Here is a 19,820-nt window from a genome sequence, read left to right on the forward strand (position 1 = left end):
TGCACCTCCTCATTGGCAGAAGAGGAGCTTGGGATCTGTGTATTCTGCATTGTGAAGAATTTGAGGAAGAATTTGCTGCCTGATTTTTTTCGTAGAAAACATCCTTGTAGAGGCTAATTTGCATCTCAGAGTGCAATAATTAGGAAAAACTTCTTTTTCCCTGTTCCTTTTTATTGTCACCAGTTGCACTGGTGAAACTGTGGATGTGGTTGACTGATGAGAGGAATGGGCAGAAAGTTCTTAAAAACTTCTGCTTACCTTTAGTCATAGAAAGGTTTTCATAGTTTGTTGAACTCCAGGTATTATAAGGTAGTTGTACTGTGTACCTACTTAGCCCCAGTCAGCACCGTAACAATTCCACTTGTCTAGAATGAGGTGCTGTCTTCGGTTTAATTCAGTTAAATCAAAGTGAATTTCTTTAAAAAGTGATTCCCTTGCGGCAAGAGAAGTAAAGCTTTAATGCTCTAAAATGGTATAATGAGAAAATATAAATTCATGTTCTCTTTGAATTTCACAATATGCGATAAAGTTTTTCCCTCTTCATGAAAACCAGTTACCTTCATGCTGTAAGTTTTGTAAATGTTAGCAAGACTTCAATAATTTTTCAAAAAGTAGAAATATTAATTAGGAATTATGCTGAGTTAGCAGTTGTGCAATATAGTATGTGTAATATATCTATAATTTACTTACCTAGTTGTTACAAAACATAGTGGGTTTTCTTTTTAATAGCAGTAGTTCATTTAAGAAATTATTATATCAGATTGTCTTCACTTACATTTTTAGAAGTACTAAGACTTGTGTCTTAAAAATACTGTACAAAATGTAAAACTAACTGGTTGGTCAATGAACGTCCATAGTCTTCTAATTTATAAGATTGCACTTAGGTAGTATTATGCAATGGCTACATTTTTTATCTTCGTTTGTATCTCAGACTTTTTATTACCAGCATCTCTCTCTCCTCTCTCTCTCTGTCCCACCTCTCCTTTGGCTTCTGCATGTGCTATGTGTTTGGCTAAAAGCGTAATGAAGGAAACCTATTGATCTGCTTGTTGAAAGTTTAGTGGCAGTGAAATGTTTACTGCAGTGCTATCCCCTGCTTCCTAAAAAAGAAAAAAAAAAAAAAGTTTTTCAAAGAGGGAGATACTCAAGTCTGTAAGTTGTCATATGTTTTATCTAGCCTCATTGAGTGATTAGAACACAATGCCTTGTGTTGTGAAAGATCTGCGAAGTTTTATGTTAATTTTCTCTCCCACAAAGTACTTTTTTTGCCATAAAAATAGTTTTGGAATATGTATTGGCTGCATACTGATTGATGGTATTTGATTGTATACTTAGCATAGTTAATAAAACAACTGAGACTTGTATTATCTTACCTGATAATACAAGGACAGAGGGACCAGTACAGGGAGTTAAGTATCAACAGAATTCAGAAAACAAGAGGAAATACTGTTTCCTGCGACAGGTAGTTGACTTCAGAAGTCCATTCAGAGACTGCAGGAAGGTTTTTAAGTACTCTAGGTTAAAGTATTCTATCTAGTATACATTACAAAGTGTTGTAAATAACTGAATCTTGTTCTTTAGAACTAAAGCTGGGTAAGACAGCTGTTTCTCCTTCTACTTAGACTGGATTGAATAGAAGGCAGTGCTGAAAGACTGAGAACTGCTCCTCTGACTTTGAGGTGTTTACCACCAGCATAGAACCTGGAATTCAATTTTAGGTACAGACTGTTAAGTTCCACCATTGATAACTGCTATATGCCTGCACTGCCCAGCACAATTGATTTGAGGATGGAGGGACTGCTTATATCTTGAGGGCAGAGGGGACTGCTTTTGACAGTCGGATTCAAGAGCATCCTTAATGTGTGCACAGTAAGCCCAGCATTTTGAATTTGCTGCCTACCTGCAAATTCTGTATCTGGGACTTCCGGAAGGCTTTTCTGACTGCAAGAAGTTATGCCAGCTTCCTTGTGCTGGCTTAAGAATGTGGCAACCCCTTATACTTTGTCATCCATTTTTTAAATTGGGTTTCCTGCTCTTTTTTCTAAAATATTTCTCACTAGATTTCTAACCACTGACCCAAATAATGCAATTTTTGAGTTAGTTTATCCTGATAACTTAAAACTTTCCAGAAGTAGTTTGCCAGATAAAAAATTTAGAAGAATTACTTTAACCATGATAATTGACTGTGCAATTGTCAAATAATGGAAAAGGTCTTCAGTCAATTCTTAGACACCCCAGAATGCTTTAATGTCAGTATTGTTTTTATAATTCTGGAAATATTTTGATAGACAGGAAAATCCTAAGTGAATATCCATATACAGTGTCTGAAACTTGAACTGCAAATTGTTAAAGGTCTGTCTCTAGCAGTGTTTTTGAAGATCATTAGAATAACAGCAAGAAAAGTATGACATAATTCTAAGAATTGTAAGTAGATTTGAAATACCATAGGCAGTCTTTAGACTTTCAGGTATAATGACTGAATTATATGGTTTTGTTATTGGTCAGATTATTAGGCTGGTTTCATACTCAATATTTTTATGCCCTTGACTTGTATATCTTTGAAAACATGTTATGCACAAATTTGATTAGAGTGGCACAAAGTTTAAATTTTGTTACATCAATTAACTTCCACTTTGTAATATGAATATATCCCATAAATAAGGAAAGCACAAACAAAATCAGTCACACATAGTCATTTCTGGAACAGGATTTCCTTATTCTTTGCTGGAGATTTTTTTTTTTTTTTTTTCAATATAGAGAATTTCATTCAACCCTTACAACCACATGGTGACAGAATTCAAGTGAGAAAGTGTTTCAGGAGATGAAAGACCATGACCAAGAAGAGTAGACCTGTGCCTTTATTTTCTCTAGCATGGGATCACTCTCATGGCACAAACAAAGATTGCTCTTAGACAATTAAGTCTGTGCCTTGGATAGGGGAGACACAATGAAATAAATGTAAGCAGTTCCTCTCCATTCTCTTCTCTGCTTTCAAGCAGAAGTCCAGCAGATAGACAATTTGGTTCTTTACATCTGATGTAAATATACTGATCCGTTGGAAGAAAAATTGCTACATTAAATTGACATTACCTGTCTCGTTGCTTACAAACCCCAGATGTTTTGTAGAGATGCTCTTTGAAATTTGAACATGTTTTTCCAAGTTAGCTCTGTTCATTAGAGGGAGCGCTGAGGTTTTCATATTGTTTATGGACTTGGCTTTAATTAGCTTGCCAGGTATGTCCTTAAGAAGAACCTCAGCTTGAAAACAGAAAAATATCTTAATAAAAAAAATATAGGTATCTGTGATATTTACAGTTCAGAAATAAATGAGCCAATAAGGATCCACTAATCATTTGGGGTTTGTCCCGTTATATTGGTACAATCTGGTCCTGGTTTTCTGTGGGGTTTTTTTGCAGTTGCTAATAGAACAAAGAGTTTTTAAGTAAAATTAGAATTTGTAGGTATTTCTCTTTCAAACATGAACAAGAGGCCACAACTTTCTATTTGGCAACTGCTGTTTAAAGAATTACATTTTTTCTATTGCGTTTTGCTTGGCTAATAGTACTAACTTACTCTAGGCTTAAGAAAAATGAATGGATTAAAATTCTAACTTTTTTTTTGAGAAACATGTTTTCCTCAGTGCATATTAAAATGCAGAAATTTATGAAAAGCCAGTGATCTAGTTTCCTCTTTTGTAGAAAATAGCTTTACTAGTTCTATCTTCATTCTTGTTATCGGGATCAGTAGCTGCACAAAATACTATTTACCTTTGTTTACCCACTGCTGAATCTCAAATTAGATCCATTATTAGTTCATACATCCAAAATAGAAGCAAAATTTTACTTAATCCTACAGCTTCTCTGTGCATGGTACTTACCTTGTGACTTCTATCAAATAAAATTATCCTTTAATAAGTTTTGCACTTATTCTTTTGTTCACTACTAATAAGTTCAGTTGAAGCACTAAGTTCATTTCCAAAGACTATTTAACATTCAGGAGGGTGGTAAAAACTGAGATTTTGAATGGCATCTCATTTCATATTACAGATTTTGGCTTAGACTTTATCCAACTTATCAAATTTGTAATACTTTTTGTTGATTTTTGTTTTGGTAAAATGCTTCCCAGCTCTGCATTTATCAGAGAGAGAATAAATAAAATTCCAAGTGTCTATTAGGAAGCACAGACACTAAGAAATTTAATGATAAAATCACAGCTATGTTGCAGATAATGTTTTATACACTTCTATATTCCAAAAACCAAGTAATACAGAAATAATTTCCATCCTTCTCCATTTGGAACTTTAAAGTTCTTTGCTTTTTGTTTCAAGACAAGATAAGTCCTTATGTTTAAATGTCCAGCTCTCAATTTTTCCTTTTCTTCTTCTTCCACAAAATAGGGAGACGTTTCACCTTGACTTCTGGTAGAGACGTGCAATCCTTTATGACACAAATTAGATCAAGTCAGAGAGCTATTAATTTCATTTTCCTTTTGATTGGTTATAGTTTAGACTCATGTGTGTAATCTACATTTGCATTTTCCAAAGTCAGTCTTGTCATTATTTCTCTGTAATGACATCTGTTTAAGCAAAGGGGGTTTTTTCCATTTTCTTATGCTATACCATACCTTGGATTATATAGCATCAAAACTGGCTTCATTAGATGTAACTGTGAGATTTTCTTTCTACACAACCACTGTTTTCTTTTTAAATCCAATACCAAGCTGCTCACCAGCATACAATGTTTAGTATTTATTTGTTTGGGTTTCACTACTTAAAACAGTTTGTTTGAGAAGCCAGACATTAGTTTGTATTCTGTTACACTAGTAATAACACTCAGTGCAACTGCTCTCTAGGTTCAGCTCCCAAAGCAATCTAACTCTTCAGAGCCACCTTCAGTAATAGAATCTGTGGAAAATTAGTCTGGAGTCTGAAATAGTAATAAATCAAAGTAAAGTGCCATATGTGTGATCTAATTTACATGCATCTCTAGTGGACAGTGTCTGTTTTAACATATGGAAATCAAATTAGATATACATAGCAGTGTCAGTATTGGTAACATCTAGCTCAAATGTCAGTGAGTTCCCATCAGTGCTCACTACGTTATCTTCCTGTTTTTCCAGTTTTTCAAATGCAGTTTTGTAACATGGAAACAAATTTTTTGCTAAGCTTAATTACCATATACTTTTAAATTTAAGAGCTGGAGGGGAGAAAGAATGTCTTTATTCACAGTATTTTCCATATCCCTTTCTCTTCTATGAATTTCCAAGATTCAGTGCTGCCAGAAGCCCAGCCAAATTAATACTCTCTTTCTCAGGCACATAACTGCTGTGGGGAGGCTGGTGATTGCCATTGCGCTGGACCTTTCAATCCAGACTGCCAAATTCAAGAGAGCACTAAGGGAATCTTATCCTTTTGAGCTTTTGAGGCTCAAAGCAAAATCCTAAATGCACATCCTCTTCCCGCATTTGTATTTCTGATCGTTTTCAAAAATAATTTCTAGCTGAGTTTGACAGTATAGTTCTCAGTGCAGCATTTGCTTGATACCAGCCTCTCCTTTCCATAGCTTATGAATCCTCTGAAATCATCACATTATTCATCCATGAGGAATCTGATTTCACTTTAAGGACTCTCCTCAGAGGAGTATAGTCTGTGTTTCTGTCTCAACTCAAAGGCAGAAACCTAGCTCTTCATACAGTAAGTTCACTGTACTGGTATTTACTGCTCAGGTGGATTCACAAACTGAGGCTTTGTTTTCCTTACAGTTGTTGCTCCCTAGTGTGAACCTTAATTTAAAAGAGTTTTATTTGGTTTTATGTTTGAAAGTGTACAAATCTGAGGTTTTGGTTGAATACTGTGTACATCAGTGACTATAATGTACACCATATATATGATTATCATTACCTGTATTTACTAGTTTTTGCTCTTGTACTTGAAGCCCTTAAGATTTGATGCTCCTGGTTCAAATAAAAATGTTAAGCTTAACCAAAATCAACTACAAGTTAATGCCAGTGCAGAAATTCTGATCAGACCACATGGGGAAATGTATGTTTTGTTCCTGCTCATATAGTTAAAAAAGTATTCCAACCATTCACTTTAGAATAACTATAAAAATGTCCAAACAAAATTGCTGGCAAACACTGATGGAAAAAGATGAAATTTAAGTTTAAAGATACCTTAAAAACATAAGAAATAGGGTGATGGCCTTTTGTTGACTCTTTAGGCCTGAAGATTCACTGGTCAGTTGATTGGTGGCTTTTGAAACATATCATTGTTTTGGTTTTGTTGTTACTATTTTCATGTGTTCATATTCTTTTAACATAGAAGCGCAAGGATTGTTACCTGTTTAGTCAGCTTCCAGGAAGATAGATTGTAAGCATGAAATACGGATTGTAGGCTTTGTTAGCAAGTACAAGTTTGATTCAAAATCCTGTGAAGGTCAATGGAGAGTTGCTTTTTTACTCCCACAGACCTTGGATCCAAGGGATGGAGGCCTATAGGCCTCAGAACAGGTAGGAACAAAAGCAGCAGAAGCTAAAAGTTCCAGACGGGCGTTTGTCCCTTCCCCACCAACATTTATTCAGACATTGACACTAACTAGATGTTAAGAAAACTCAGTTTTGCTTTCCAGTTGTAGCAGGTGGGGTGAATGGTGACTACAGCTATCCTGCTTTCAGTTCAGGAGATGTAGTTGTCTGTTGGAACAGAAAACACAATGTCATAGCAGAAAACCCTGAATGGGTACCAAGGAAGACTATATTGCATTTTCTGTCTCCATATTAATGGAAATTTCATGTTTCATGGTCAAAAAACTGCTAACACCATTTGCAGGGGTACTAATTTTCTGTGTGTCCTTTTTGAGGCACATACTGAGTGATGTTCACATGCTGAGAACTCCAAATGCAGTTGAAATAAATGGCAGCTGAGGGGCTTTGCATTCTGTAATCCAGCTCTAGGAATGTCAAGTTAAATTTAGTCTAGATGTCTCTGGGTCTCAGTTTCCCATTTGTAAAATCAACTTATCCCTATGCTTCACAAAGATTTTGCAAAAATAAATTCCTTCGTGTGTATTAGGTCATTTTATATTGCAGAATTGAACACAACAGAGAAATCTATAAAGAACTAAGTAATTCCCCATTCAGAAGAGAGTTTAGATAATGTTTAGTAAGTAAAACATGAAACTAGTTTTTGAACAGGGGAATTAAAATTAAATAGCTTTATCTTGTCTCATGCAGAAACCCTGCTGAAAATAATTATGATGAAATTATAATGCCTACCTGTCAATGGAAAAGTAGGAGTTGCACACACAACATTGATCTGATATGTCCTAAATGTTGTGTTTTACTTAAACTTGCCAATTTTGCTTGACTATATTTGAATGGAAAATTTATTTTTAAATTCTGATTTTGAGAGTCACGCCATTCGAGAAAAATATTTTCCATTTTTTGCAGTAATGTGGAAATGTCATTGTTTCAATGCTGCATTGAAATTGGCTGTTGCTGGGTCAAGAAACAGAAATGTGAAAATAGTTGAAATTTCATTTAAAAGCAAAATACTTGTAGTAGAAATGAAACTTTTTAATATGTCAATCTTATTAGTGTATGTCAAGGTCAGAAAGTAATTTATGGTGTGCTTGAGGACAAGAATTTCTATACATCACTTAAGTATTTTTAGTCCATCTGATTGACAGCAGCTTAAAAAACTGGTTGAACTGGAATGGACAAGGAGTTTAAAAAGTCTTAATGGTGGTCAGTTAGGCTAAGTGATTCATCAATCAGATTGCCAGGGTATGAGACTGTATGAAAATAGGCAAATAAATCCCATTTCTGTGGCAAACAACAAAGACAACAGGAATTTCTTTCTCTTGTATCTTTTTGGAAGGAAAATGTATTTTCTCTGCCTTTATTTACACAAACTGGAGAATACTTCCAGGGCATTTGGGGAATGTTTTAGATTTTCATTCAAATAAATAAAAGATCTTGCTCACAGCTAATAATGCAAGTAGTAGAACTTTTGATTTTCCCAAGTACAGTCTTCCTAGAGATTTCTTGTGTCTTACAAATCCCACTTGCATTCTGTTAGCACAGGTTAGAAATATCTGTTGGAGTTTGTGCACAAATTATTTGGCAGTAATTTTTATGTCTTCATTTAATACGGGCTTTAGCTTACACAAGATGCGTGTCCTCTCCATTTTTGGGTATTGTAATTAATACTGCTTCTCTGAACAAAACCAGTATGATCTTGAATAAGCTCTGAATAGTCCCTAAAATACCACAGAAATGTACTGTTTCCCTTTCCAGTGTTATTCATACAGCATAGCTCTATGCTGTCCCATACTCTTAAGAACACAAAATTCAGCTCATATTTTTTTCTCATACAAATGTAAACATTTCATTAAAATTCCTCTGAAGAAATAAAACCCAATTCCTTTCTTTTTGCCTCTTTTTGTTCTCAACTGTCAAGACTATGCGGCCGGTTTGTAGTAGCAAGTTTGCTTTCCCATTAGCTTTCTGACCAGCGGTTTACTATTTTGTCTCCTTTTTTGCTGTATGTATCATAGTTCTTCCTGTTTTCTCATTCAGTGAGGCGTTCAGCTTGCAATTTTAGTTGGTGTGTAAGATTTTGTTTGAATCCTCTTCTGGTAATAAATATTTTGATTTTGCATCTCCAGGACAAGGTCAGTTTCCGTTGAGAGACGACTAATCAGCGTCTTATCCTAGAAAACTGCCCTTTGCCTTTTCATTTCATTTTGTTCCAAATATTGGATAATATCTTTTTTTTAATACTGCTCCTGTAAAAGGAGCCAATTCAGCCCTCATGTTTCTGTGATATATTCATCAATCCACTTCCACCATCCTGTTTGAACAGTAGTTGGGATGACCATAATCTGATCATAAAATCCCATATATGTGCTCGTAGTCTACTGGGAAACAATGATCAAAATTAAATATATTTTGTAAAGTGTAGGTGACTAGGAAAAACCTCAGAAAAGAGAACTCAATAATATATGGATGAAGACATAAAGGCATATTCAAGATTTTAAGATTACTTTTGTTCAGTGTCCAGTCTACCAAGCATAACACTTAATAAGTGGTAAAAATCTGCTTCTAAAATTATTTTGGCTTCAAATTATTTTTTGCTTATTTCTTCCCACAGAGTCCAAATGAGTAATTCCATGTGTAGAATACTACATTATGTATATTTAAATTTTGGTGAGGTGAATCCCACCAACAATGCTGCTCCTTTTTAAAAATGTGTTGAGCAATGTCTGCTGCTATCAAATTCCTCAAGCTCACTTTCATTTCCCTTTCAGAGTTCCTCTCAGTATAACAAGAAAAAATTATTCTGTAGCTTTGAACTGACTTTAGTCCTCATTCAGATGGCCATAAAGCATACTCTTAAGACCTTGCATATTCAGCTCAGTGTAAAAGTGCTGTTTCGATAGGAATGCATTCCTGAAATAGGAAGATTGCATCTTTTAACAGGATTATTTAATCCTCAGATACTTTGTTGAACGTTTTCTGAAGTACACAATTTCAGATACACATTTCCTCTGGAATTTTTTTAACAACTTCATCTTTATATTCCATATTAATGCAATCAAAGCAATTCTCTCTTTTCTTCAGATTAGATTTAAAGCAATTCTTTTAATGAAACCAACCAATATATTTAATTACATTTTTTAATTTGCTCTTAGTTTAAATTTATGTATATTATTTAGAATAACAGGCCAAAATCAATTTTTATAGTATTGTCAGACTAGTTTGAGACATTGTTATTCACGTCTTAGTTTTATTTTATGTATTTATTTACAGATACTGATTAATGTATGTTGCACTCTTAGGAGGAAAAAGGTATGTTAGGCAAGAGGCACCATGCATACTCCTACAGCTGTAAATCAGATCATACATGATTTGAAATCTATTTAAAGCAGGCAAGTATTTGAGAGACCATTCAAAGGACATGTGCACAGAGTGTATTGTACAGAACTCAGATCATGTAATTACTATTAAATCACGTGTAGAAAAAAGCAGCAGCAGCATACTTTCCCACATCACAGAATAAATTGTCTTCATAAAACTGCTGAAGTTTCAAGGAGAAGTTATATATGAATTATGCACTTTTTCACCAACAGTAAGTTGTAGTCAGTGCAATACCTCATAAACAGGGCTGCCTGGGGTTCATGAGACAGAGGAATAGAGTTCTTAAATCGTTAACGGCTGTTGTGCTTTGCATACCCTGCTTCCTTCATTACAGCTTGGCGAACTCATTCCCTTTGCTGTACCTTAGTCCTCTGTGTCTGTATGTATGTTTGGGTTTCTGCTGGTGGTTCCACATTCTGCATGCTTTCCTAGAAGTGGAGCAATGTGCTTTCCCATAAATGATAAAGATTATGGGTTAGCCTCCTGCAGGCTCTGTGTTCCTGAGAAACGGGTTCTCTCTGTTGGTGATAACTCATCTTTTGATGTCATTGTTCTGAATTGTTCTTCATGTTGTAAAATTGAGTTGAAATGTACTCCCATAAGAGTTAGCTTTTCATATTGGGCTGGAAACTCTTCATCTTTGTGTAGCAATTTGTTTTATTGTAACCGATGGCTTTTAATTGTACCTCCCATAATGAAGAGCTGACTTAATACTCTGTGCTAATCTTGTTATGACTTTAAAAAGGTAAGTAATTTCTCTAACCATTCCTAACAGTCATGGTAAAGTGTTAAAGGGTTTTTCAATTTTCTTTTTTTCTTTATTTTTTACATGAGTTTTTCACTTGTAGCATGAACTTTTCTTTGTGTCTTTTTCTATTTTTCTTGTAAAAAATTTTTATGGACTGATTTTTATTTGCAACAAAATATATCATGTAGCTTTAAATAAATCACATTTGTTACAGTCATTGATGTCATTTTTCAGACCAATTATGATTGATAGATAGAAATTGTCGGCAGGACTCTTTATTTTACCATTCCCTTAATTTATTTTTGAGTACTTTATTTCACATTCTGTTTACTACTTCAGCTTATGGGAGAAAGCTTACTCTGCATTCCAGCATGATGAAATTATGTCTTAAAGAACAAAAAATCCAGTTTGCTTAAAAAACAGAGTAATGTGAATTGAATGCTTTGGGTTTGGTTACATTCTGCCTGAACTATGTAGGGGAATTGTACTGGCTGATAGCCCACTGTATATTCTGCCAAGGTGCATTTTGAGCCAAGAGGCTGTAGAATGGACAAACAATAAATCTATACTTTCCCTGTGAAAGGAGAGACAGCCATAGACTGTTATTTCTGTAACTACCTGTGAATGAGAAGAATTATAGTAAATAATGCTACGAATCATTTGCCCCAGTCAGTCATGGTACTATATGCAATGTAATATGGATTCTTTACTTAGCAGTAGCTGTGAAAAGAATACAGATTTTCGTAAATGTCACAAATAACGAAGAAGTAAAACATACAATTAATGAATATGATAAAAGGCACTTAAAGCACATGACCCCATTTATACAAAGCTCCATTGCTGCTAAAACTGTATGTATTAGAAAATTGGTGGGTTTTGTTCAAAATCATATTTTACTGCAGTTTTGTTTAAAAATAACATTTAGGATATCAATGTGCAAATAATATTAAGCAAACAGAAGTATTATGTAATAACTAATTTTGATGTCAGTTATGTTAAAACATGGTTTGTATTCTGCAGCTGTGAGCATAGGTTGGGAAACGATCAAGTCTAGCTGATCAAGCCTTTTATTTTATTATCATGGATTCCTCTTCCACAGCTGCTTTTAAAATTTGTGGGAAGCAAATTATTTCCTATACTGCATATGTTGCCCATCAGGTGAGTGATAACATGGAAACTATAGACTGGGTGTAAGAAATCAAAAAGTCAATTTAAAGTCCTCTGTGTGCACAGAATTAAAAAAAAATGACCTGTAAGAGGCTGTGTGTGAAGCCAGCTGTCTTTTGTTACCATTGTCATTTGGACACTGTAAGAGCAAAACTTTGTCAGCACGTTTTTTATATTGGAAGATTTGATCTGCAAATCTCAGCTGCTCTGTTCATTATAAATCTCTTGTTTTTGTCCATACACTAGCTCCACTATAGGTTGGAAGGGCTTAAAGATGAACTGAGGAGGAATAGAGGCTACAACTCGAGAGTAACTATTACTGCTCAAAGGAGCTGTTTTCCATTCGCAAACATTGCTTTGCGCTATGGGTTTGGGCTCCTTCTGTTCCTCCACTTTGTTGAAGACTCTCTTTTGACTTCCATTTTACCTCTTTAGCACTGTCTTTGTCTGCTAACATTTTTCTTCCTTCTCTAGTAGTTTTTATCTGTCCTTTGGATCATATATTTTACTTAGTTTGTTTTAGTAGATTGTTTCAAATGTTTGTGTTTTGGTTGTTTGGTTTTTTTTTTTGCCTTTTTCTTCAGGACTGTGTTATCTCACTGAGTTTCATTCCACAGTTTGCTGAATCGCTTGGTTATTTTGCAGCAGGCTCATTCCTCATTTTCTCTTTTCATATGGTTTTCAGTGAGAAATAAGAGAGCCTCTTCCATTTTAAACAGTAGTCTTACACACATAGGCCCATGTCTCCTTTTGCACACACCATCTTCTGCCTTGCCACGTCCATCCTGCTTCTCTCTCTCTCTCAATCTGTGCCTCTCTCTTTTGTGCTTTCTTTCCTATCATATCCCATCTTTTTGGTCCAGAATTGTCCTTTGGTAAATTATAGGTAAATATTTACTTCTTCCAAAGACAGTTCATGTCATGCCTTTGAAATCTGGTAAAACAACTCTGGGCCAAATTTGGGCATCATTAATATTTTGTTTGCAGTTTTCTTGTATAGTATTTTTGGTGGGAAGGAGGGAGGGTTTGGGTTTTTTCTGTTTGTTTTTTTTAAACAACAGTTTTTTTTCAGGGAAAGACACCATAACCCACTCTAAGTTGCAACATTACTTTCCATTAGTTATTCCATTACAATAAGTAGACTGTGTTGCACTGTAGAATCCAATTTTTTATGTGAATATACATTGGGGCAAGCTGCTGTGGAACAGAAGAAAGAGGTTTAGCAGTTGGGGCACAGTTGGGTTCAGCCTTAAATGGTTGTTCCTTTCTGAAGATAGCTTTTTGGGGGTTCAATGTGTATCATTCTTCATCAATTGTTAGCTCACATACTCACTTTCTAGGCAATTTTTCTGTAACTGCCAATTGAAACTGTAGTCTGAAAGATAATCTGGATTCACTCCTTGGCTTTTTCAGCAGACACGAATCTTTTGCAGGGAAGATACACCCTCAGTATCACCTGTGCTATTCCGCTTCTTTCACCACATGTACATGGTTTTGCTTTATTAGTCCTCTCACTGAAATTTCACAATACATTTGTCAATAAAGTAAAAAAGAGAAGGATTCCGTTCATACTCTCTCAGAGGTTTGTCTTCCTGTGAAGTTTACTTTAGCTGGGGCTTTGTCTGCACAAAAAGCTTTTTATTCAAGTGTTACCAGTTCAGTCAGCTGACCTGCCAGAAGATAGCCTGCTGTTCAGATTAGTTCATCTGAAAACTTGCAATTTCAGTATTATACAATGTGCTACCTTTCCAAACCTGAGAAGAATTAACAAGAGCAGATGCTTCAGTATAGATAAAGTTTAAACTGTATTGTTTTTGCACAACTGTTACTCTTCAAAAAACAATTCTTTTTTAAATCTGCATGGTAAACAGATGGAACTCTAAATATCCAATGCTACTGGAATATTAGACCAATATGAATCCTCCAATTTTGCTGGAGTCAGTCTAATGTATCTGGAATAGCACAGTGGCAGCTAAGCATCTAGGAAGAGGATTTGTTGAGAAAACCATTGTCATTCTCACACTGTTACTTTTTGAAGTAGAATTGCACTGTAAAGTTCATACTGAACATAGCATTTCTTTTAACCAAACAGAAACAACTGAGTAAATTTATCAGGCTCCAGCCAGGAACTTTATACAATTGTGAGTTGCTTATGCAATTGCTAAGAAGTCTTATTAAATATCTTCACAATCAACACAATCTAAATTGAGTATTTTAGATTCTTTCTATAATACCTGAAAATATCAATGGTAGAATTTTAAAGCAGGTCATGATAATATAGTTATGTTAGTATTTTGTTTAATCATAAAACAAGACCTAGATTCAGAGTTCCTGTAATTACAATTGTGTAAGAAAATGTGGATTTTCTGTTTAAAACTGGAGCTTAACACGTAATTTTAACCACTGTGTTCTTTAATTTTAGTCTATTACTGTCCTTAGGCCATCTTGTTTCTTATGGGGCAGTGGGCCTGGAATCAAATTGCTTGTACTGGATTCTGACCATCAGCTACTACCCTTCTGCTTAAATATACGTATCTTATGTAGACCATATAAGAATGTTGCTGGAAATACGTATAGCCTCTGTCTTAAATCCCAGGAGCTTGCCCATTATATCTCTGTATTTTGCATTCTTGTTAACTTCTGTAGCTCATAGACTCTCTGCTCTCTCTGCAGGTCCAGTCTAGGTGCAGCAGCAAGGAGAACATCCTCAGAGCAAGTAAGTACTGAAACTTCATAGCTCTGTTGAGAAACTAAGACTGCTCAGAAGACAGCAAATGATGGTCAGATGAGAAGAGAAGGATATGGTTGGGACATAAGGGTTTGAAGGAGAAATTTAATAACTTAAGACAATTAAATTCAGTCCAAAGAGAAAATAAAAGTGTAAATAGCTTGTAGTGTTCATGCATTAATAGATAGTTCATAGAATGTCCTGAGCTGGAAGGGACCCACAGGGATTATCGAGTGCACCTCCTGTTTCTGCACAGGACAACCCCAAAATTCACACCATGTGTCTGAGGGTGTTGTCCAAAGGCTTCTTGAATACTGTCAGGCTTGGCGTCGCAAGTATTTCCCCAGGGAGCTTTTTACAGTGCTCGATCACTCTCTGGGTGAAAAAACTTTTCCTAATATCCAACTTAAACCTCCCATGGCCCATATTCATGCCATTCCCCCAGGCCCTATCATTGGTCGCCAGAGAGAAAAGATCAGTGCCTGCCCCTCTGCTTGCCCTCATGAGGAAGCTGTAGACTGCGACCCTCAGTCTCCCCTTCTCCAGGCTGAACAAACCAAGTGACTTCAGATGCTCCTCATACAGCTTCTCCTCTAAACCCTTCACCAACTTTGTGGCCCTCCTCTGGACACTCTTTAGTAGCCTTATATCCTTTTTGTATTGAGACGCCCAAAACTGCACACAGTACTCGAGGTGAGGCCACACGACCACACTAGTGCAGAGTAGAGCGGGACAATCCCCTCCCTCGACGGGCTGGCTGTGCTGTGCCTGATGCACACCAGGATATGGTTGGCCCTTTTGGCTGCCAGAGCACACTGCTGACTCGTGTTCAACTTGCCATCAACGAGAACTCCCCGGTCCCTCTCTGCAGGGCTGCTCTCCAACCTCTGGTTGTGTACACATACAGTCTGTATGTGTATCCAGGATTGCCCTGTCCCAGATGCAGAATCCGGCACTTGTCCTTGTTAAGCTTCACACGCTTGGTGATTGCCCAGCTCTCTAATTTGTCTAGATCTCTGTGCAGGGCCTCTCTGCCTTCAAGGTTGTCAACAGTTCCTCCTGATTTTGTATCATTGGCAAACTTACCTGGTATGCATTCGAGTGCTGCATCCAAGTCACTTGTGAAGACATTGAAGAGCACTGGCCCTAAGATGAATCCCTGTGGAACCCCACTGGTGACTGGTCGCCAGCCCAAAGTGACCCCATTTACTATAACCCTTTGAGCCCGACACATCAGCCAATGAGTCACCCATTGCATTTATCGAGCTGTATGCTGGACATTTTGTCCAGGAGGGTACTGTGAGAGACAGTATTGAAAGCTTTACTGAAATCTAAAAAAATTACATCGACTGGCTTCCCTTGGGTCATTTGGTGGGTAACCTTGTCGTAAAAAGAAATTAAGCTTGTTAAACAGGACTTTCCCCTTATGAACCCGTGCTGGCTGGGACCAATGACTGCATTGTTTTTCAGGTGTCTTTCAATAACTCCCAGAATAGTCTTCTCTATAATTTTGCCAGGCACTGAAGTGAGACTGACAGGCCTGCAGTTACTGGGGTCATCCCTATTGCCCTTCTTGAAAATTGGGACAACGTTTGCCAGCTGCCACTCAACTGGGACCTCTCCAGATTCCCAAGAGCCTTTTAATTTTTTCTTCCAAGTCATTGTTCTAATAACATGGAAGCCTGTGTTGTTCATGGTGATGTATTGCTGTAAATGATGATGTGTATGGAAGTTTTATGGGCAAAAAGAATTAACACTCAAAGACAATGAAAATGGAAATTCTCAAGTTGAATATATATGATTTTTATTTTCATACCTGAGCATGAAATTGAGTGTTGAGTTACATAAAACCAAACCAAAAATTGCAAAGGTTAAGAATTCAGATTTGATTCAAATGACCTGTTCTTTCATTTGCACAATTATTTTCCTTTGTTTTATAGGAATCTTTCCTGGTCTAAAATGTGATACACTATATGTATGTGTATATATATAACAACAGGAATAGGAAGTTGTTTTGGTGATAAGAGAGAAGGCTGTCAGGAATTTTCTACCTTATGCAACCTATTGACTTAGCTGCTTCAAAGGTAGAGGATTATTTTGTCATACAAAATGCAGCTTAATGCAAGTAGTTATTTTTAGAGCCATCTGACCTTTGACATTAATGGAAGATAACTTGGAAAGGTCTAAGGAGTTGTTTAATGTCATTTACTTGTACTTTAAAAGTACCACTTAGTAATTTTAGAATTTTATTTGTTTGTCTCTGGGTCTGTTTAAATGTATGATACCTTTAAAAGAAGTGTTAGCATTTGTTTGTAGGAAGAAATAGGGAGAGAGAAGGGTTAGCAGTTACACATGCATCTTCCTTTCTTCATTAAGGTTATTCATGCTAGTGTTAAACCTGAAAGGGCCCTATTTTTGAGTATGTATTTCCTTGGCTTCTCTTGCAGAAATAATGGGTGTTACTTTTGGTGTTGGAACAAAGTTGTCAGAGATTAGGGGATTTTATCTATTTTCAAAAAAACTGTGTTGAAGAACATATTTCTCATGAATTTTTAACAGAACCTTTGACTTAAGCAGATGACTTGTATTAGACACAGGATTCCGAATCTGAAGGTAGTACCCTGGGCACCATTCAAAGCATTGAAAGCCTCTGAATTCATACCTGTTTTAAGGGTTAAAGAGGTGAAATGTTAGTTTCTGAAGTAGCTAACAGTGAGTTTTAGGTAGCAGTAGAACATAAACATTAAAGCATGTAGCATAAAGATTGTTTGCTGCCACGCAATTCCTCCACATTTCACTGCTGTGGCATTTTTTTTCCTAGCATCTTCCTTCATTTTTTCCAAATTTTCCTTTTAAGAAAATAGTTTTTTAATTTACATAGTCAGGAAAAAGTTTTTAACATATATTGCGTGGAATCTGCTGGACCTGCAGGAATTATGGTCCTGCTAAGCAGAGTCTCTTTCTCTATGCAGAGAAAGGTATGGGAAGTTTGACTGTCTCACAAATGCTTTCTTTTCCTTTTCCTCATTTTTACGAGGTTGCTAATGAAATACAGGCATAATAATGGAAAATGCAAGCTTGCTAAGGACATCCTTGTTGTTAAATCCAGACATGCAGTTTTTCCACTAGTTATATTTTTATCTTACAATAGTTTAATTTGGATCATTTCTCCCTAGTTTGCTTATGAGAAAGTCATGTTTAAGAGTGTGAAAAATCTTAATACAGTTAAAATATATCTCATCAGCTGTTTCTCTCTTCCTCAGTATGCCAACTGCTATGTTAAGGAAGGGAATTAAGTCAGTTAGTTAGAAATTATTTGTGCTTGGCAATTTCACAGTGCCTGCTTTTATCATCATGTTATCTTCTAAATGCGTACAAAGAGATTGTTCAAATAATTTCTTCCAGAATCTTTCTTGGGATTGGAATTAGGTGGGCAGTTTTATTTGTCTTTACTTCTTCCTCTTAAAGATAGTTACTGTGTTAACGGCAAAAAATAAATTAATAAACGAACTCCCACATAGAGAGACAAGCATGTGTCGGTGCTGAAAGAAGTTTTGGATATACAAATTGATTAAGTGACCTTCTCTTCTGAAGGAAAAACTTCGATTGCATGATTGTTTTACTGTTTTTGTAATTATTTTTTATTAGAAGACTACACTTAAAGCAATAATCGTATTTTTTCCAGAATGTGAAGGCATGTGTAGCAGCAAATGGAGTATTTAGGTAGCTACTGCAAAGCAAAATCATGTCATTAAAAATTAGTTTCTATTATTTGTTAATGCTATAATATTATAATTTATGTTGCTTTAGGAATATCCACTTTGAGTCTCATAAATACCTTCTTGTTCTAGGCAAATCCATTCAAGATATTTCTACAAATGTAATTTTCTTAATCTTTTGGTTTGTATCTGTTACTCTTGTTTACGTATTCCTGCAATAATTCCCTCTCTTCAGCTGCTTATCTTCACTTTCAAAATCCTTCAAAGCTTGTTGTCCTCTTGTTTACTCTCTCAGTAAGTATCAAGAAATCAAACATGCTGCTGGCTTCATTTTCAAACAGCTTTTGTTGTATTTTCTCCCAATCTGTCCCTCATACTTGGGAAAAGTAAGCTTCCATTAATCTACCCTACTGCCTTTACTCAAATTATACATTTAAACGTCACTTTGCTACGGTGACTACAAAACCTTGACAATGGGTAGGATGCCCACTAGCTGGAAACGCTGTCTGCTGTCCTGACTGTCCAGTGATTTCATTGTGCTTCCCTCTATCCTCCTTTCAAACCTTTTGACTGCCATCTCACTCTTGGATTGCAACCCACTGGGACAGTGTCCATTTTTATGTTTTATCTGTGCACTGCACATAACACAGAGATGTGTTTGTGGAGAACAGAATGAGGAGTAAATCATCGTGAGTTCGTAGTTCATAGAACTCAGTTAGCTTCAGGTTATCATCCTCAGTGTAAAATACAGCATCGTCTTGAAGGGGTTCTGTTTCTGATTAACTGATCCTTTTATGCTCATCAAGACTTCTGGTATGTTTTTCATGACAAGTAAGGATATACACTTTTTGGAACTTTTTCAATTGTAAATTGCATTTTGCTTTAAATCTCTCTTCTGATTCTAGTTGAATGCAGTGCCTTCCCAGTATCTGACACAAATGCTCAGTAATGATAACTAACTGGTTTAATTTACCCCAAAGTGCTGGATTAATTTCAGTCCAGTGGTTTAAATGAACATCACTGTGTACATCTACACATTGTAGCATACATAAACTTGATGTTCTTTTGTTGCAGGTCACAGTGCTGTTGACATTACCAAGGTAGCAAGAAGACACCGCATGTCTCCGTTCCCGTTGACTTCTATGGACAAGGCCTTCATCACAGTTCTGGAGATGACCCCAGTGCTTGGAACAGAAATCATCAATTACAGAGGTGTGTTAAATTGGATTCTTTGTGAGGATTAGGGTGGTTATTTCCTTACTTTACAACCTTCTTAAGCGCTTGCTCTTTTATTAATGTTGTGAGGTGTCTGAGACAGTATCTTCTCCAGGAGAAACTGCTTTATGAACTGCCAATAATAGGAGCAGAAATCTCCTTTCAAAGTCAGGAGAATGTTAACTGAGGTCAGTGCTACTCCTTGAAGTAATCTGTAATGGAACTCTAATTAAATATATAAATTAATTTTCTTCTGATCTGTGTTATATGCACCAAAGCTGAAACATAGAAACTACAGTTTGCCTCAGTGGTTGATTTAACACTG

General features: G+C 36.0%; 1 protein-coding gene across 1 annotated transcript in view; it reads left to right on the forward strand.

The window, feature by feature from the left end:
• GPHN (gephyrin) overlaps nt 1–19,820 on the forward strand; it is a gene marked incomplete at its 5' end in the record, with an annotated part of 146,055 nt that overhangs the window by 75,148 nt on the left and 51,087 nt on the right. Inside the window, 2 exons of the mRNA XM_009704689.1 lie at nt 14,507–14,549; nt 19,355–19,492. Coding sequence (XP_009702991.1) covers nt 14,507–14,549; nt 19,355–19,492 — 181 coding nt within the window. The remainder of the gene's footprint in view (nt 1–14,506; nt 14,550–19,354; nt 19,493–19,820) is intronic.

Source organism: Cariama cristata, unplaced genomic scaffold (genome assembly GCF_000690535.1).
Source record: "Cariama cristata isolate BGI_N322 unplaced genomic scaffold, ASM69053v1 scaffold2177, whole genome shotgun sequence".
Taxonomy (NCBI): Eukaryota; Metazoa; Chordata; class Aves; order Cariamiformes; family Cariamidae; genus Cariama; species Cariama cristata.